Here is a 20,706-nt window from a genome sequence, read left to right on the forward strand (position 1 = left end):
CCAATCATTGCAAGAACGAATCCGCCACCCGGCCCTGCAGGATCGCAAAGTGCTTCTCCACGCTGACTTTGCTCTCCTTGCCCGGGCAGCTCTCGTAGAAGTAGTCAGGAGTTCGAAGAGGTCCCGGGGAACCATGCAAAGGACTGTGAGAAGCCTAGCAGGGCTAGCCGCTGCCCACCTACCGAGAGCTTTCGGAGAACCAGGACTTCACCTCCCGGAAGCGGCCTCGCCGGCCTTCCCCCGCCCCTCCGGAAAGTGGGCGTGTCCCTCATGAATAATGAATCCGGTGGGGGGGGAGGGGTCCGCCCCCCTCAGGCGGGAAGGGGGAAGCGCCGAGGCTGCCTGACTGGAATCGGGGGAGCTGCAGCGACGGCGGTCGCGGGAGCAGGGCCGGCCATGGCGGTGTGGACGCGGGCCACCAAAGCGGGGCTGGTGGAGCTGCTTCTGAGGGAGCGCTGGGTACGAGTGGTGGCCGAACTCAGTGGCGAGAGCCTGAGCCTGACCGGCGACGCTGCGGCGGTCGAGCCTGAGCCGCCGGCGGCCGCCTTCAACGGTCTCCCGAACGGCGGCGGCGGCGGGGGCGACTCGCTACCCGGGAGTCCGAACCGCGGCCTGGGGCCGCCCAGCCCGCCCGCGCCGCCCCGGGGCCCCGCGGGGGAGGCGGGCGCCTCGCCGCCCGTGCGCCGAGTGCGAGTGGTGAAGCAGGAGGCGGGCGGCCTGGGCATCAGCATCAAGGGCGGCCGCGAGAACCGGATGCCGATCCTCATCTCCAAGATCTTCCCTGGGCTGGCGGCCGACCAGAGCCGGGCGCTGCGGCTGGGCGACGCCATCCTGTCGGTGAAACGGCACAGACCTGCGCCAGGCCACCCACGACCAGGCCGTGCAGGCGCTGAAGCGTGCGGGCAAGGAGGTGCTGCTGGAGGGTGAGCGGGGCCGGCCGGGAGGCGGCGGGTGGCGGCCTGGGCTCGCTAGTGCGCACTTGGTTTCTGCTACCCCGACGCTTGTGCGGGGCGAGCCGGTTCACTCCACTTCAGCCACTAGTCCTCCTCTTGTGGGGCTCTGCCGTGTGGAAAAACTGATGCGTCCAGCGAGGAGAAAGTTGGGCAGCCACCGAAGAGTTGCTCTGCCGCCCCTTAGCGAGACTCAGCTGAGATTTGGGGGGGGGGTGGTGAAGGGTGTGTGTGGGGGTGGGGGGACGGACAGCAGCCGCATGCGAAGCTCACCCCTCTTGCACGATAAGCTGACACTAAGCACTAACTACCAGGAGAGCGCTAGGCTTGAGTTCTGCAGTCTCCTTTTTGCGTGCTGGGAAGCGTTGGTTGGGCTCTTTCTTTAGTCACCTCGGGCTCCCCGGGAGAGCGGGTCTATTAAATCCATCCACACCGATGCCAGCAGTTTGCTTGGGCAAACCACCAAAGCACTGGTTAATTTATGGGAATTTAACCCATCATTGGCTCTCAACAATAAGCAGAGGAGATCATAGCACTACTTGGAAGGCAGAGAGCTGATGCAGCAAGTTTGTGTGGTTAATGAGCCTTGTTTAACAGTGGAGGCTCACGTGTTTGAGCATTTTACTGCCAACTAGAGTTTCGCCTCTTTTGCAAGAGACTGGTGCCAGCTTCCTACCGCTTTCAGGCGTGCTGCCTCGAAGACCACTAGGCATTTTATAAGAATCCCGAAACCGTACCATCACAGGAAATGTGCAAATAGCCTTCTTTACCTTAAATGTGGGTGTGATCTGGGTGCTCTGTTTCATATGAATTGATGCAACTCGGAGTTTGGATTAAATCTCATCTCCAGAGACTGATGCATGTTGACGGTGATAAGAGTGAAAAGCCAGTTGCTTGCTTCGGAAATAATTGCACGTCCGGCTTCATTTCTGCTGTGGAGTCAGTCATTCCAGGAGCATTTACTGCTGCTAGCTGTATACTAGAGAATGTGAAAGGCGCTGTCCCTATTTTTACTACCTCTGTGTGGGGAAACGATAGAAAATGCAAAACAACTTCTAGGGAGGAAAAGCATTAAGTACTTGGTTCTGTAGTAGAAACTACAAGATGCTAAGGGATTACAAATTTAAGAAGTATTTGATGGTAGTGGTTGGGGTGGTTCACACTCTTCACTCAAGAGGCAGAGGCAGAGGCAGACAGATCTCTGTGTTTAAGGGCCTGGTCTACATAGAGTTCCAGAACAGCTAGGGCTACACAGTGGGACTCCATTAAAAAAATATTTATTTATTTATTTATTTTTAAATGAAAATGGGTGCGTGGTGGCCCACGCCTTTAATCCCAGCACTCGGGAGGCAGAGGCAGGCGGATCACTGTGAGTTTGAGGCCAGCCTGGTCTACAAAGGGAGCCCAGAACAGCCAAGACTACACAGAGAAACCCTGTCTCAAAAAAACAAAACAACAACAACAACAAAAAATGGGTTTAGCCTATGAGGGACTTCCAAGGAGTCTCTTTTTTGTGTGTGTGGGGGGGGCGAGGGTGTTTTGAGACAGGGTTTCGTTTTTTTGTGTAGCTTTGGCTGTCCTGGACTTGATTTGTAGACTCACAGAGATCCACCTGCCTCTGTCTCCTTAAGTGGGATTGTAGGCGTTTGCCACTGTGCCCGGTCAAGAAGCGAAATTTTGAGCCAGATCTTTAAGGAAGTGTTGCACGTAAATGTGCAGAGATGAGTCAGGAATGATTACTGGCAGGAGAACTGAAGGGAAGGGATGGGACTGGGGAGAAAGTCATCAAACTAAGAGGCCAGAATTATAACTTAGTAAAATAATTTTTATTTTTTTGCTTGTTTGTTTGGTTTTTGTTGGCCTGAAATTCACAGATATTGATCTGCTAAAGGCATGTTCCACCATACCCAGCGCATGTGTGTGTGTGTGTGTGTTTTACACATTCAGGCCAGGCTGGCCTCAGAGTGGCCATCTTTCTGCTGGGATTTACAGGCATGCATGCACCTCCACATCCACCTCAGTTTTCACTTAAAATTTTTAAAAATTATTTTGTGCATATGAGTGTTTCACCTACTTGTATAGCTGTGCCCCACAAGAGAGTGTCAGATCCACTGGGACTCGAGTTACAGGTGATTGTGAGCCACCCGATGTGGGTCCTCTGTAAGAGCAGCCAGTGTACTACCTGCTGAGCTATCTCCAGCCTCAGCTTTCACTCTTTTGTAAATCTGTGATACTGGGAAAAATTAGTTTATAAAGAAATGATATGGTAGCCACGCGCGGTGGTGCACACCTTTAATCCCAGCACTGAGGAGGCGGAGGCAGATGGAGCTCTAAGATCAAGGCCAGCTTAGTCTACAGAGTGAGTTCCAGGACAGGTAGGCAGAGAAACGCTGTCTTTGAAAAACCAAAAAAGAAGGAAAGAAAGAACATGGGGTTAGAGAGATGGCTCAGTGGGTAAGAGACCCTGTACTTTTTCAGAGGCCTCCAGTTCAGTTTTCAGTGTGCACATCAGGTTGCCCACAACTCCCCAGAACCCCAGTTTTAGGGCATCTAACACTCTGGCACCTGCACAGACATGTACACATAATTAAAGAATGTTAACTTTTTTTTTTTTTTTTGGTTTTTCAAGACAGGGTTTCTCTGTGTAGCCTTGGCCATCCTGGACTCACTTTGTAGACCAGGCTGGCCTCAAACTCACAGCGATCTGCCTGCCTCTGCCTCCCGAGTGCTGGGATTAAAGACGTGCACCACCACACCCGGCTAAGAATGTTAACTTTTGTTTGTTTGCTTGGTTTGGTTTTTTGAGACAGGGTCCTTGGGTATCCTGGACTCTCAGGAGAACTGAAGGGAAGGGTTGGGGTTGAAGACAAAAATCATCAAACTAAGAGGCCAGAGTTATAACTTAGTAAAATAATTATCTTTTTGTTTCTCTTTTCAATGCCAGGCTGGCCTTGAACTCACAGAGATCCACCTACTTCTGCCGCCCCAAGTGGTGGGATTACAGGCATGCACCATGCCCAACTGAGTGTTAATTTGTTTGTTTTTTAAGGTTTTTTGGGGGGGGTTCCTTGTTTGTTTGGTTTGGGGTTTTTTGGGGGGAGTATTTTTTGTTGTTGTTGTTGTTTTTTTTTTTTTTTTTTTTTTTTTTTTTTTTTGAGACAGGGTTTCTCTTGTAGTTCCGGCTGTCCTGGAACTCACTCTGTAGACCAGGCTACCCTCAAACTCAGAGATATGCCTGCCTCTGCCTCCTGAGTGCCAGGATTAAAGGGATGCACCACCATGGCCAGTAATTTTTTTCCCAAAGGCTATAATTGTGAAATTGCATTGCTCCACTTTTATAATGTCTCAATTTTAGGTAGAGCCAGACACTGCCCAGAAATTAGTGTTAGAAGTAAAAATGCCACAAAATTGGCATAGGTTTGTAACAGTAATTGTTACTTTAAATAAGTACCTTGACACTGGTCTAGGTAAGTAACTGGGTGTAAATTCTTAGAGCCAGAATACTGAATTTCATTCATTTTTGTGGTACACAATAATAGTGGATAGACAGCCCAACCCTTATGCCATATTAAAATGCAAAACAAGAGGTGTTTGTTTATTAATGGTTTGAACCTGGTATTCATAGCTGTAAATTGACAACCATTTAGTAAATGCTTCCCAGTATTCATTAGTTCACTCATAGGGCTGTGTGCTTTTAGAAGCAGGGTTACAAGTGGTGGCATAGTAACATTTTTTGGAAGCCTTTTTACTTCTCCTATAGACTTTATTTTCCCAATTTTTTTGCAAGACAAACAATTTTTGTTTATATGAGTGTGGGTAAGTTGGTATGGGGAGTTTGTAGTGTTCCGTGTGTAAGCCAAGGAATGTAAAAATAAAATTGCTCAAATACAAAATCCCCTAACAGAGTCATTAATGAGCCAGTGGAACGATCTAAAATTAAGAACTGTTGTCTCCTCCAGACAGGCTACTTTTTTCGTTTTCTTCTTCTTTTTTTCCCCCTTAAGCTAGAGTTTCTCCTCATGTTGTGAATCTGGTCTTGAACTCCTGATCCTCTGCCTCTACTTCCAAAGGGCCATGGTGGTAGGTTTCTGCTACCATGCTTGCCTCTGGTAGGCCACTTGTAAAAAAGTTTAAAGCAGAGGCAGGCGGATCGCTGTGAGTTTGAGGCCAGCCTGGACTACAAAGCGAGTCTAGGACAGCCAAGGCTACACAGAGAAACCCTGTCTCGAAAAAAAAAAAAAAAGTTTAAAGTACGGTTGCATGGATCTTTAAGCTCAGCACTTGGGAGACAAGCAGGATTCCTGAGTTTGAAGCCAGCTTGTCTACATAGTGAGTTCAGGTTAGACAGGGCTATGTAAAGGAACCCTGGTTCCACCTCCCCTCCCAAAAAATCAGCAAAAAACCTGCTACATAGGAGATTAATGCAGGAAAAAGGGTTGCTTCAAGGGCACCACAGGATCACTGATGAAACCAGCAATTGAAGGGTGGAGCCAGGAGGATTGACAGCTGTTTGAGGACAGCATAGTTTAGAGGATGGGAGTGCGGGAAGCAGTGGAGTGGGCCATTACTCCTTAAACATTCGTAAGTGATGCTGTCCCTCTGTTGGATGCCTGGAACCTTGCCTTGACATAGCATACTAATATTCTTCTGGTAGTGTGGGCAGGGAATTTCAGGCACGTTCTTGCCACCCGCGTGTCAGCAGCAGCCTTAGTGTCTGGTTGCCTGAGGCTAGGGAATGGGACTAAAGGAGTCCTCTCTTAGCTTGGAGAGGTAAAGGCTTTGTTCCTACAGCTTCTTCTCAAACATTTACTCAGTTTTCTTTTTTCTTACCCTGACTCTCCCCAACTCTGAAAAGAAACCCCTATTAGTGGTTTTGTTTTCATTTTTTGTTTTTGGAGACAGGCTGGCCTGGAACTCCCTGTGTAGACCAGGCTGGCCTTGGACTCAGAGATCTGCCTGCTTCTGCATATGCTGCCATGCCCAGTCCTCATTAATCTCTTTTGTTTGTTTGTTTGTTTGTTTGTTTTTTCGAGACAGGGTTTCTCTGTGTAGCCTTGGCCATCCTGGACTCACTTTGTAGACCAGGCTGGCCTTGAACTCACAGTGATCCGCCTGCCTCTGTCTCCCGAGCGCTGGGATTAAAGGCGTGCGCCACCACGCCTGGCTTAATCTCTTAAAGAACAACCAAATTGTTAGGCTGTGTTTCTTTTTGCCTTAGCCTCTCTTTGCTTCCCTTCAATGACTGCGTGAGAAACTGTCTCCTGTAGCACAGCCTGGCCTTGAGTTGGATATGTAGCTGAGGATGGCCTTGAACTCCTGATTCATCTGCTACTTTCCAGGACATTTCTTTGTTGTTGTTGTTGTTTTGTTTTTGAGACAGGGTTTCTTTGTGTAGCCTTGGCTGTTCTGGACTTGCTCTGGATACCAGGCTGGCTTCGAACTCACAGAGATCAGCCTGCCTCTGCCTCCCAAGTGCTGGGATTAGCGGCTGCACCACCACACCCAACTTGCAAGACATTTCTTATAGAGGCTCCTTCATGCTAAATATACCCTCTGAATTATTACCATGATATGGGAAAGTAAGTAATTCTAATAGAACAGTCATGAAACTTCTGGGAACGTTTTCTAGGAACCATATCTAACCTATGATTTAGGTCTCGATCGACAGCTTAAACTGCTGTCTTCCTACCGTGGAGCACTTTCTGGATGAGAGTTACTAGGCTTGGCATCAAATGTGTGTCTTTGTTCATGGGTGTGAGGTATAGCTGGTGGTTGGGAGAACATTCTGTGGTTTGGAGCTGACTTTAACAGGCCAGTTCAGTGTCTTGGCTTGATAGCACATTAAGGTAACTAACCAAACAAAAAATAATACTCCCTATCTATGAGGTGGTTTTTGTTTTTGATATTTTGTTTGTTTGTTTGGTTTTGGTTTTTCGAGACAGGGTCTCTCTGTGTTAGCCTTGGCTGTCCTGGACTCTGTAGACCAGGCTGGCCTTGAATTTACAGAAATCCACCTGCCTCTGCCTCCCAAGTGCTGGGATTAAAGGTGTGTGCCACCACACCCAGCTTTTGTTTTTTATTTTTGGGACAGGGTTTCTCTGTGTAGCCCTGGTTGTCCTGAATCTCATTCTGAAGACCAGGCTGGCCTCTGCCTGCCTCTGCTTCCCTAGTGCTGGGAGGCCCATGCCACCACTGCCTAGCTATGAGTTTTACTCTGTTTTCTATTTGCTCTCTATATGGCTCTTTTAAAAGATTTTATTTTGAGTGTGTGTATGTATGCCGAGGGGCACACATTGGAGGTCAGAAGGTGCCTGTGGGAGTCTGTGCTCTCCTTCCACCACGTAGATGAGAGGTTGTCAGGGCTGGTAGCAAGCACTGTTAACCTGCTGAGCTGTCTCACTGGCCTTTCCCAGCAATTTTAAGAGCTGTAACGTCTGCTCTATGGAATTGGGGAATAAACAGCCAGTGAGGTTAAGTGAGATGGTTGAGGTTACCTAAGGGCCTAAAACCTGTTCCAGTGCCTTCTCTTTTCCACAGTCGACTTACACACAGGCTCCTGTGTCTTATTGTGCTGCCATGCACTGAGAAGTTTGTGTGCAAAAAAGCTGTAGAAAAAGCTTTGGTTCTTGGCAGCGTGAAAGAGGTCATGTAGTTGAGGAGAGAGAGCTAGGTGTCTTGGCACATGCCTAATTCGAACAGTCAGGAAGGTGAGGCAAGGGAATTGCAAGTTGTAAGGCCTTCCTAGGCCACATAAGCAAGATCCTGTCTTTAAAAAATAAAAATAGGACCAGAGAGATGGCTCAGTGGTTAAGAGCACCACCAAAGGGCCAGGGTTCAATTCCCATCAACCACATGGCAGCTCACAACTGTCTGTAACTCCAAGATCTGACACCCTAACACCAACGCACATAAATTAAAATTAAATAAAATATTCAAAAAATAAAAATACAAGCAAATAAGTTGGAGAAAGAAAAGATCATCAACTAGAGAACAATTGTTGAAATGTGTAATCTGATGAGATTTCTCTGAAGGGAATAATCAGTTGAGGGATCGAATAGTTGAATGTGACTTCTAGAAGGACGGGGGAATTTGATCCTAGGCTGGAAGGGCAGACAGCTTCACTGTAGATGGAAGCCAATCCAAGTTGAGGGGGAAGTTTGAAAAAAAGCCAAATGAGCATGAAATATAGTAGGAAATGGAGTAGAGAGCTAATTGGTACAGGCCCAAGGGAAGAAAGGGAAGTCAATTAGATTTATGCAAGGCTGTGAAAGCCAGGGGAATTTGGATCGTTTTCATTCTGTCAGTCAGCATTTAACTAGTATCCATAGCGAACAAGGTATGTGGTAGATGCTGGGAATTCCAAATTGGACGTGATCCCTGCAGTATACCCCTTAGCCTAATAAAGGACAGTTATAGCCTGTTTTGGTAAATACTTTCCTTCATAGAGGTGAGACTGCCCTGCAAACAGGTAGGTGGTAAGAAAGCTGGTGCCGTGTGCAGTTTACACACGGTCCTTCACAAAGCATGATCAGGTGGTCATTTTGAGACAAGATCTTGTGTAGCCAGCTGGGTTCCAATTCTTGATCCTTGTGCCTCAGGCTCCTGACTGATAGCTTCAACTTAGGACATGTATGTTAGGAGAGAACACCAGAAGGTAGAGGCAGATCCCCAGGGCTGTGTATGCGGTGCTAAGGGTGGTCTCGAACCTTAAAAGAAAAGGAAAGCTGAGCTTTATGAATGGTTAATCTGTAAATGACATTGGTTCTCTCATCTTAAGATGTGACATTATGTTTGCACTAGGATGCGAGAGAAAACCTCCCTGCACTTCCTGCTTGTCTCTGTGGCAGTCCAGATTGAATTGGGGAGTACATCTATATGTACAGAAAAAGAAAAAAAAAAGATGTGACATTACACACTTAGCACACCAGGCAAGGTGCCGAGGGAAGGAGCAGGAGGTGGCTGAGGTGACCTTCCTCATGTGCCTGCTGGCCTCAGGTTGGAACATACAATTCTTGACTTTACAGTTTACTTGACTTTAGCTGAGTAGATTCATCTTATATCATTTGCTTTGAACTAATCTTCACAAGATGAGCATATGGCATAGAGGTTTGCATGAAGGAGCCATAGATTGAAGGCTTTGTTTGTTTTTCAAGACAGGGTTTCTCTGTGTAGCCCTGGATGTCCTAGAACTCTCTGTAGACCAGGCTAGCCTCAAACCCAGAGATCTACCTGCCTGTGCCTCTGGAGTAATGGGATTGAAGGCATACCACCACACCCAGATTTAGGTTTTTATTCCTGTTTATTCTGTATTCATGTTTTACCTGCATGTATGCCTGTGTACCATGCATGTGCAGGGCCCACAGAGGCCAGAAGACGGCATCACATCCTCTGGAACTGAAGTTACAGGCAGTTGTGAGCCTTCATGTGGTTGCTAGGAACTGAACCCAAGTCCTCTGCAAGAACAGCTAGTGCTTTTAACTGCTGAACTATCCGTCCTGTTCCTATATCTTTCTTCTTTTTCTTTTTCTTATTTTTTGAGGAGGGGCTCCCTGTGTAGGCCATGCTGGCCAATGCAGAGTTCCTTCTACCTCTCAAGTGCTGGGATTAAAGGTATGAATCACCACACCCAGATCCAATATTTCCCTCTTAATGTTAGCTCTTTCCCACAGGATGAGGTCATTATATCTGTCAAGAACTCTGTCTGGAAAGTGAAATTGTCAGGAGACCATTTGAAAACAGATATGCTTATATTATCATAAACAATGAACTTTACCCTAATATATATTGCACTTTGAGTCACCTAACTGCTGATTCTAGAATGACCTCATGTGTATTTTCTTCTTTTTTTTTTTTATTTTCTTCTTTATCTTATTCTTTCTTGATTTCCATATTTTATTTATTTATTTATTTTGTATGATGGTATTTTGCCTGAATGTATGTCTGTATACCACATGTGTGCCTGGTATCCACAGAGGCCAGAAGAAGGTGTTAGATTCCATGAGACTGGAGTTCCTGATGCTTGTGAGCTACCACATGGGTGCTGGGAACTGAGCAGGGTCCTCTGGAAGAACAGCCAGTGCCCTTAACCACTGAGCTCTATTTCTATATGTTATATATGCTTTATAACATATAGCATTAATAGATGCTCACTCTTGAGAGTCTGCTCAAATTGTTAGTGATTAGGGATGTACTGTCAAAAAGGCTTAGGCCTGGGAAGCTGCACGTGTGCTTAAGATGAGGGAGGCCTGCTGAAGGGTGAGGGCAACAGATAGAGGTGAGAAGCTCAAGTTCTGAGGCTTTGCCAATAACATAAAGACGGGACAGGGGAGTGGAAACTTAAGTGTTGATATTGGTCAGGGTGGTGGCATAGCCTGGAAGTCCCAGCTATCTGGGAGGATCGAGGACCTGCTAGAGCTGCAAAGGGAATCTGGCTGGGGTGAGCTTTGACCACTTAGCAAGGCCTTGTCTAAAAAGAAAAAATGAAAAGGGAGAGCTGGCTGTATGTAGTGGCTCACTCCTTTAATCCCAGCACTCAAGAGGCAGAGGCAGGTGGATCTTTGTGAGTTCAAGGCCAATCTGGTCTGCAAATTGAGTTCTAGGACCTTCGGTGTGCGTGGGGGGGGGGGGGGAGGACCAAACCAAACCAAAATATTTGAAATATGAAAGAATTGGAGCATAAGTCATGGGTTTCTGGCTTGGGAAGCTGGACAGTTGTGAGCCAGAAGAAAAGGGGAGCACACCCCATGTGCATAGTCCTTGGGAGTCAACAGTAGGAAACTTGAGACTTGGGGACCCTGACTTAAATAACAAAAATGAATGGGGGTGGGGGACATTAAATGAGTATGACAACTAGTTTGAGGTAAAGATAAAGAACTTCATTTCAGGGCATGTTACATTGAGTTACTTATGTGACATCCTGGTGGGAAAGGCCAGAAGCTGGTCGGAAGTACAAGTCTACTCAAGAGAAATGTCAGAACGGTGATGAATATTTATGGGAGACCGGGGTAGAGGTGGTAATTGTGGATGAAGTCATCGAGAGTAATGTAAATGAAAAAGAAGTAGAACCAGGATGGAATCTGGTAGGAACTCTGCTTTTAAAGCCAGGGTAGAGGAAGAAGTGGCACAGGAAGACGGGAGCAGAACATGGCACAATGGCCATCTGATAGGCAGGCACACTTACAGGGGGTGGAACTGTGAAATAAGGAGTGCACTGGGTCTGATAGAGAATAGCAGGGTGCAGAGAGCAGAGGGCAGGGAGTGGACCATAATTCTAAAGAGCTCAGCAGAATGAAAGAAATGTGGTGGCAGAGTTGAACACAGTTTCACTTTTGTGGTTGTTTCTTATATCGTTTTAAGTAGGGAAGAGTTGGGGCATATTTGTTCACAAGAAGGAAAGGACAGCAGAGGGAGGGAGGGAGAGGTTGCAGAGATGGAAGGGCTGGTGCAGTTTGTGAGCCAGGAAGTGACATGATGGGAACAGAATTCTAGGTTGGCAGCAGTGGATGCACTGGATGCTGAGCAAAGAGGAAAGACCAGGGGTAGGAGAAGCTGCAGCTGGTGCAGTAAAATAATCCAAACCAGAGTTGACAGCCATGGGGTGGGACTGAGGGGGACTCTTGCCAGAGGACATAGCAGAACACACTGGAGACCTTCTGCTAGATGGCCTCTTCCTGGCTGTCCCACAGACTTGACACTTGGTACAACATTCTGCAGCACGCTAAGTCCAGATGCTTTGATCCCAGAGATGCTGAGGTTATTTCAAAGGAAGAGATGACAGGATATAATGATAAGTGGACTACAATGAATTTAGCTGTGAGATTTCCATCCAGGGACAGTTAAGGAATGCTTACCAGCAGAGAAATGCAATAGTATGGAGGGTGATGCACTCATACCATTCCACTTTGTTATGAGGCAGTCAGACAGTATAGGTCTACTGTGTGTGGCATTTGAGGAGGGACGTTTGGGTTCACAAACAGTGCAGAGCGGAGGAATAGCTGCAAGTTTGCCACTGGCTTGATCCTCACAGTGAACTCCAGGCCAGTAAGAAGAAGAAAAGAAAGAAAGGAGGCTGGAGAGCCCTGGCTGCTCTTCCAGAGGACCAAGACTCACGTGGCAGCTCACAACCACCTCTAATTCTAGCTCTAGGGGATCTGATGCCCTGCAGAGAGCACTAGACATGCAAGTATTGAACACGTGTGTGGGCAAAACGCCTGTCCATATGAAAGAGTATAAAGCAGGTTTTAAAAGGAAAGAAAAAAGTAAACTTCCTAGGCTAAGGAGATGAGAACACTGATTTTTAATTGACGACATCTTACTATATGGTCAAAGCTGCCTCTAACATGCTTTGTAGCCAGACTGGCCTTTTTATGTGTGGTGGTTTTTAGTTTAGAAAGAGGGTCTCCTATAGCCCTGGCTGGCTCAAACTAACTGTGTGGCTGAGAGTGACCTTGATCTCTGATCCCCCTGCCTCCACCACCTGAGTGTTGGGATTACAATTGTGTGCACTGTGTCAGTGTATTCTGGTTTTGTTGGTTTGCAAAAAACTTTATCTGTCATCTCCCCTCCCCAGGCTTTCTTGTCTTTTTGAGAGTATGCCCTTCGCAACAGCTTTTTCCTATCTTTTAATGGGGCTGATGCACTGCCAGTTGTGCTAGGAAGGCTCTGGTCTAAGCCAGGCATGCACCACCACACCGGGCCCCCATTTTTCTTTTTTTCAAAAAGTCAACTGGTTGTCTCAGCATTATTTGTCAGTCCTTTTATACTCTGTTTGATAATTGATTGTGGCTGTCCTGAGTGCCATATGGAGAAAGGCAGATCAAAGCCATATTTGGAGTCAGCTGGAATGACTGGTATGCTTACTTAGTGCTGTCTGCTACCCTAGGAATAACCTGTCTTTTTATTATTGATTTGATGTGCATCTTTTATTTAACTTTGTCATCATCATTATTATTTTGAAACAGAGTCTCACTATGTAGTCCTGGCTGGCCTAGAAGTCTCTATGTAGACCAGGCTGACTTCAGACTAGAAATTGTCTTACCTCTCTCTGTGATTAAAGCTGTGAACCACTGTGCCCAGCTGAAGTGCATCTTTTTATACACCTTTGTGTGTGTGCCCTGATTCTGGATTTTCTATTCTTTTTCTTCCTTTCTTTTTTCCTATTTGAGTTGTTGAGCTTTTTTGGTGTGTGTGTGTAGTGTGTTTTGGTCGGTTAGTTAGATTTTTTGTTTGTTTGTTTGGTTGGTTGGTTTTTTGAGACAGGCTTTCTCTATGTAGACCTGGTTGTTCTGGAACTCACTTGGTAGACCAGGTTGGCCTTGAACTCAGAGAGCCACTTGCCTCTGCCTCCCCAGTGGGGGTTAAAAGAGTGTGCCATCCAGTTTTGTTTTGTTTTTTTTTTTTAAACATATTGTATGTTGTAGTGTAACACTTAACATTTGGTAATTAAAGTACATTATTACGATCAAAAAAAGTTTAAGGGCCAGGCGGTGGTGGTGCACACCTTTAATCCCAGCATTCGAGAGGCAGAGGCAGATGGATCACTGTGAGTTCAAGGCCAGCCTGGTCTACAAAGCAAGTCCAGGACAGCCAAGATACACAGAGAAACCCTGCCTCCAAAAAAAAAAAAAAAAAAGATGATAGAGCTATGGTCTAGGCTTGGGTCATGTATCTGCCTTGTATGGATATTCAAAATGCATCAGGCTGAAATATTATGGGGTGGCTGCTACACACATTTATGTCCACTATAATAGTACAGACAGCTAAAACTACTTTCATATCTAAATTGTAATTTAAAATGTTTTCTTTATTTGTCTTTTTTTTTTTCAAGACAGGGTTTCTCTGTGTAGCCTTGGCCATCCTGGACTCACTTTGTAGACCAGGCTGGCCTCGAACTCACAGCGATCTGCCTGCCTGCCTGGTGTTTGCAGAGCAAAGTGTAGAGAAGGCCAGTGGAGTCCCTAAACTGGAATTATAAATGGTTGTGAGTAGCCCTGTGGATGCTGGCAACTGAGCCCCTCTGCAATAGCAACCTCCTACCTCTAATTTATAAAATTATTAAGTGTAGATCTGATACGACCCCAGCAAGGGAAAAAGTGGTGAAAAAGAACTAGGGAAGTGAATCTGTTAGCTGTAGTTTCTGCTCCTCAGAATTCTGAGGCAAGAGGGTCACAATTTTAGGGCCTGCAGAGTAAGTTCAAGGCAAGCCTGGGAAGCGTAATGACCTTGGGTCAAAATAAAGAGGACTGGGAATATAGCTGAGCAGTAAAAGTCTTGCCTAGTGTGTGCCAGCCACTGGGTTCAAGCTCCTATAGTGCAGTAAATAATGAAATAAGTAATAACTGGGGAGGCATGGCCATGAAAGTCCTTTAATAGTGTTTAGTAAAGTATTAGTTTGTGAGATTTTTTCTATTGTTTTTCATTATGTGTGTGCATATGCAAGTCAGGTCCTTCCCCCAAAGGCCTGAGGTATCAGATCTCCATGGAGCTGGAGTCGTACTGTTGTGAGCTACCCAACATGGGTGCTGGGAGCGAGACACAGGAGCAGTAAGGCCCATTAAACCTTGAGTCATCTTTCCTGCCCTAAAGTATTCATCTCCTTCCCTTGGAAAAAAAAACCCTAAGATTCTTTATGAAAGGAATGCATTTTTCAACTTGGGGTGGGGAATGTAAGTATTGCTAAATCACTGGATATTGCCCAGGTTTAGATAGCACATGAATTGAAAGGAATGTTAATCCATTCACATTGTGCTCACTGCCAAAAACAATAAACTTCAAAATCCTGAGCAAACAGAAGAAAACCAAAAACACCTGAGAAATTGTTCATGGATTGCCAGAAAGAAAAATTTGAACATTATTTTTACTTACCTGGAAAGTAATGCTTGAGTTTGAGTAAAACATCTATGAGTAGTCTTCATCATTTATGTAAGTTAATCAATTCTGCAGATAATTTTCCTAAAATATTTTATCTTAGGCCTCTCTTGGCCTAAGAGAAGCCTAACTCATCTTCTACCCAGAAGATGAGTTACACAGGCCATGAGGTCAAGCAAGCGTGATGGGAGGAAACAGTGTTGTTTAAGCATCGGTTCATTAACAAAGCCATGATGAGTGACAAGATGCATAAAATTCTTACCATGTAGGCCTTTAAAAACACAAATTTTTGGCTGCTGGTTTTGCTCTGCACCGTGAGCCACACTTCTCAAGCCTTCCTTACTGCTACCAGTGGGGGACAACCCCCAAACTATGAAAGATTCAAGGAAGAATATGAACTGGCTGAGCTGGGGGAACCCCATGGATCAGCTTCTATTAGAACCCAGAGAGGTCTCTGTGCCTGACCATGTGGTCTGGTCTCTGTGGTACACTCTTCATGAACCTCTGCTGCCTGGGTTTCATTGCCTATGCCTACCCTGTGAAGTCTAGGGACAGGAAGATGGTGGGTTATGTGACTGGAGTCCAGCTCTAAACTTCCATTGCCAAGTGCCTGAACATTAGCACCCTGGTTTCCAGCATCCTTATGGTTGTTATCACCATTGCTCCTGCCATAAGCTATGGTCCTCTTTATACTTATTAGAGGGTTCTGGCTTTTGGTCCTGACATGTGCTCCACTATCCACAGCTGCCCCCCTCCTCAGTTCCTATATACAGATGTAACACTCACTCATCTAGCCATAGTGGATTCAATAAAGTGCATTAATAGTGACACTCACACACACACTACAGATTTTCTTCCCCTTTTACACTTCATTCCCAGATGGAAAGTGACTTTAGAGTGTCGGTCCACCTGTCTGAAAAAACTGTTATTAGCTGGTTTAGGATTATGTCAATGTAGTGATGTAGGCTGACAGGCCATGATTCAAAACTCTTGTGTACCTGATATTTAAGTCCTGTTCCCTATAATTTCAGCATTTAACCTGAATATTGATAATATTTTGCTGTATCTTTCTGTCCCCGGTCCCAGTGCCCTTCCTGACCAGCATGTCAGACTGAGCCATGCATGACCTGGCAGATCCCTTTGTAGTGTAATTGTGTAAAGGGCTGGGGGGTTCTGTTCTTTGTGGTAGGGAAGTTTTCTATTTATTTCCTCCTTACCAACTTCCGTGTCAAAAAAAGGAGTAGCTTTTCAAGTCTCTGTATTATTTTGAATACAGATTCCAACTGTGCTGGTTAGTTTTTGTCAACCTTACACAAACTAGTCACCTGGAAAGAAGGGACCTCAGCTGAGAAATTTTCTCCATCAGACTGACCTCTGGTCATGTCTATGGGCATTTATTTTAAATTGCTAACTTACGTAGGAGGATCTAGCTCAGTATGGCAAGACATTCCCTAGACTTGTAGGCCTGGACTGTGTAAGAAAGGTAGTGAGCTGAACAAAGCAGAAAGCAATATTTTTCTGTGGTTTTTGTTTCAAGTTCTTTTTTTTTTTTTTTTAAACTTTTATTTTATGTACATTCGTGTTTTGCCTACATGTATGAGGGGGTCAGATCCCCTGGAACAGGAGTTACAGACAGCTGTGACCTGCGTTTGGGTGCTGAGAATTGAACCCCGGGTCCTCTGGAAGAGTAGTCAGTGCTTCTAACGGCTGAGCTGTCTCTCCGGCCCGGTCTTCTTCAAGTTCTTAAATCACTGCCCTGGCTTCCTTGGATACTGAACCGTTATGTGGAAGTATAAGCCTTTTCCTCTCTCAAGTTGCTTTTAGTCAGTGTTTTATTATAGCAACAAAAACAAAGCAGGACATTTGTCTTTTTTGTTTTTTGCTTTTTGTTTTTTTTTTTTTTTTTTTTTTGAGACAGGGTTTCTCTGTGTAGCTTTGGCTGTCCCAGACATACTTTGTAGACCAGGCTGGCCTCAAACTCACAGTGATCCACCTGCCTCTGCCTTCCCAGTGCTGGGATTAAAGGTGTGCGCTGCCGCCACCACCACCCAGCTGGAACTTTATTTCTTGTCAAATAGAAAAACATGCTGATCTCTCCTTTCCTCTGCCATCACGCGCTGTGTGTCAAACTTGGCTTCTCGTCATGTCTTCTCACAAGACTTTCAGAATCAAGCAGTTCCTGGCCAAGAAACAAAAGCAAAACCGGCCTATTCCTCAGTGGATCTGGATGAAAACTGGTAACAAGATCAGGTATAACTCCAAGAGAAGACACCGAGGAGAACGAAGCTGGCACTGTAAGGATTCAGAGTGGCGAGACTGACTGAGGCTTTATACTGAATCTATCAATCCTACCAGATGGAGTTCAGCATTTTTAACCCTGGGGGGACTTAGTCCTGTCTAAAGTGGGAGTGCGGCTTGTCCACGCCAAAAAAAAAAAGAAAAGAAAAGAAAAGAAAAACATGCTGAATAGTAGTTTTAAACATCAGATTTTTGCCACTGTCCTCTTTACAAAACAGCACTTCAGGCCTTGCCTAGAATGGTCTTAAAATCAGAGACACAAAGCCTTCATTAGAATGATGCTTCATTAATCTCATTTTGTGGAAACAAAGCACCTCAGGGCCATCAGCCTAAATTAGCCTCTTTGGGTTTAAGTTGGGGAAACCTAGAACGTATTTGGGAAGGAAAGTTTTTCAAATGACCCAACAACATGTGGAGCTTTGCAAATCGGCCATTCTTGTAAGCAGTCTCAGTTATGTGCTCTGTGGCCTAGGCAAGTATTTACCACTCTCCAGCTGACCACACTGTTTCTTGGAATTCTGTCTCCTTCTACATAATTTAAACAGAGCTTGTTTGTCCCACTAAATCCAGTGGTGATAGCAATCATTTTGAAACAAGGCATCATGTGTCCTGTGGCCTAGGCCGGCCTTGGTGCTCCTTGCTCTTACCTCCTGCTCAGGTCGTGTGCTGTGCTGATGATCTTGCTTTGTTTCTGTAACTTGATTTTAAGTGGCTAGGAACACAGTGTAGAAGACTTTAATAAAAAGGAGATTCTAACTGTGCACAGCACAGTTGACTTCCCTCGAGTTAAGGGGAGAAGTATTAAGGACTTTCTTCACAGCCTGCCCTCAGTTCCACCCTACCCAGAGACCATTTACTAGACTTCTTATTTGACAGATATGTCTTCTCTCCCCGCCCCCCACCATTTTGTTGTTGTTGTTGTTTTGTTTTTTGAGACAGGGTTTCTCCATGTAGTCCTGGCTGTCCTAGAACTCAGAGATCCACCTGCTTCTGCCTCCCGCGTGCTGGAATTAAAGGTGTGTTCCATTGCCGCCTGGCTCTTCTCTTCGCGCCCCTTCTAACACTGGGACAGGATCTCCTGTTGTATCTTGTTTTCCTTCCTTGTCACATCTACTAATCCTTGGATGTTCATTCCAGCATCTGGTTTAGTGCGTGTGACATCACAGCCTTTTATTTGTGTTAGTCTTTCCATTTCCTCTTCCCTGCATCTGAAACAACACATTTCCCACTATGGCCCCTACTGATCCAAACAAAGGATGTTAAAACCTGCTTACATACAAGAGAGGATTTGAAAAAGGGAGAGATGAAATATGTAAACAAACAAACAAACAAAACTACGCTTTCTAAGGTTACTTCCTAAAAGTACTTTAATGCAGCCCATGTGTTGCTAAACACAACTTGTTATACAAAGTAAAATCCTTCTTTTCATATCCTGTACACAAGTATAACTTTATTTTTTGAGACTGGGCCTCTGTAGCTCAGGCTGGCATGAAACCACAGCAGTCTTTTTAGCTTAGTGTTCAGAATGCTGCAATTATAAGCATATATGACAAAGCTGTGTTCTCAACTACACTTGTTAAAAAGTGATGAGAAGCTGGGCATAGTGGCATATGCCTTTAGTTCCAGCAGAGGCTGGATCTGTGAGTTAGAGGCCAGTGTGGTCTACAGAGGGAGTTCAAGGCTAGCCAGGGCTACACAGAGAAACTCTGTCTCAGGGGAAAAAAAGATTCGTAAACACATTTTCTCCTGTGCTCAGGGTGATGCTTTGCACGGGTATTTGTTAGCTGCATGAAGAGGAGGTACTAGGGACACTAAGTGCTTTTTTTTTCCTTTTCAGCAAGGAATTCAACTTTTAAAATTACATTTGTAGTGGGATGCTTTAATCTCCGCACTTGGGAGGCAGAGGTGTCTTAAGGTTCAAGGCTAGCCTGTTCTTCATAGTAAATTCCAGGACAGCCAGGGTTACACAAAGAAACCCTGTCTTGAAAAACCTAAACAAACAAATGAATGAATGAATAAATACGTAATATTTGTATACTAATGTCGTGTGTGTATGCACTCATGGCGTACATGTGGAAATCAGAAGACAACCCTGAGGGAGTTTGTTCTTTCCCACACACACGAAGGCTCTAGGGATCAAACTCAGGTCGTTAGGCTTGGCAGCGAGCACTCTTACCCACCGAGCCACCTCACTGGAGACAGGATTTCATGTATTCCAGGCTGGCCTCAAACTTGTTATGTACTTAGTGCTTGTTAGGTGCTGAGTGCTGAGATGGACCTTAGTCAATAATGTGCTAAGGGCAAGCAAACTAAGCTTGGTTCAATTCCTCATGAACTGGATGTGTAATCCCTGGAGTAATGTGGGCAAAAGAATCATAAATTCAAAATCATTTTCAAATACTTAGGTACATAGGGACTTTATGGTCAGTCGGGGCTAGAGATCCTATCTCAGACAAAAAAGAAAAATAAAAAACCCTTGTGTCTTTGTTATGGTTACTATTGCTGTAGTGAATCACCATGACTAAAGCAATGTGGGGAGGAAAGATTTATTTGGCTTACACTTCCACATCACAGCTCATCATCAAAGGAAGTCAAGACAGGAACTAAAGCAGGGCAGGAACCTGGAGGCAGGACCTGATGTGGAGGCCATGGAGGGGTGCTGCTTACTGGCTTCTCATGGCTTGCTCTGCCTGCTCTCATATAGCACCCAGACTCACCAGCCCAGGGATGGCACCACCCAAAAGAGGCTGGGCCCTCCCCCATCAATCACCAATTAATAAGAATATCCCCTACGGGCCTGCTCACAGCCCAGTCTTATGGAGGCATTTTCCTAATTGAGGCTTCTTCCTCACTGATGACTCTAGCTTGTGTCAAGTTGACAATAAAACTAGCCAGCACACCCTGAATAACCTGCACTTAACAGTGTGGATAAAAATGAATGAAAATGAATGAGTATTAATAGTACTCTTAAAGAGATTACACTGTTTAGGTTTAGAGATTTCCTCAATATAATCAGAGTGACTAGTTTTTTGTTGTTGTTGTTTGTTTTAATTTTATTTTTTAGCTTAAAATGGTAGTCTTTCCCCTATCCCAGGTTTTTTGGGGTAGTGTACAGGATCTTAACACCTAGCCCCTATTATCCTTAGACTTGTAGCAATCCTTCTGCCTCAGGATCACAGGTATGTGCCACCATGCCTGTTTCTTGGTTGCTTCTTTTTGTTTGATTGGGATTTGTTTGTTTTTCATCATTTACATTTATTTATTTACTTATTTACTGGGTGTACATTAAAGACTATATGGAGGTCAGAGGGCAACTTGTACAACTTAGTTCTCTGCTTCTACTGTATGGGTGCTAGGGATCTAATATAGGTCCTAAGGCTTGGTAGTGCCCTTAGTCTCTGAGCACCTCACCAGCCCTGGTTTTTGTTTTTTGTTTTTGTGGTTGCAGTGGTTTGTTTGAGACCAGATTTTGTTTAGCTCAGGTTGGCCTTGATCTGAAGATCCTCTTTCCTTAGTGTGCCAGGTATCAGGTCAAAGGCACATGGCTTGTTTATTGACAGCATTGCTTTTTGTGTTTTGTGTTTTGGCTTGT

At 45.2% G+C, this 20,706-nt stretch overlaps 1 protein-coding gene, 1 non-coding gene and 1 pseudogene across 2 annotated transcripts in view; all 3 read left to right on the forward strand.

The window, feature by feature from the left end:
• The first annotated feature begins 304 nt into the window (after positions 1–304).
• The window catches only part of Sntb2 (syntrophin beta 2), a 63,996-nt gene continuing 43,594 nt past the window's right edge, over positions 305–20,706 (forward strand). The window contains 2 exon segments of the mRNA XM_051169297.1: positions 305–840; positions 842–923. Of these exon segments, the coding sequence (XP_051025254.1) occupies positions 397–840; positions 842–923 (526 nt within the window). The 5' untranslated portion in view covers positions 305–396.
• On the forward strand, positions 8,716–8,823 carry LOC127209712 (small nucleolar RNA SNORA31). Its single transcript, XR_007833223.1, has one exon. It is a non-coding gene; the product is annotated as a small nucleolar RNA SNORA31 (small nucleolar RNA).
• Positions 16,853–17,212, forward strand: LOC127209596 (60S ribosomal protein L39-like; annotated as a pseudogene).

The sequence above is a fragment of the Acomys russatus genome, chromosome 26 (genome assembly GCF_903995435.1).
Source record: "Acomys russatus chromosome 26, mAcoRus1.1, whole genome shotgun sequence".
NCBI lineage: Eukaryota > Metazoa > Chordata > Mammalia > Rodentia > Muridae > Acomys > Acomys russatus.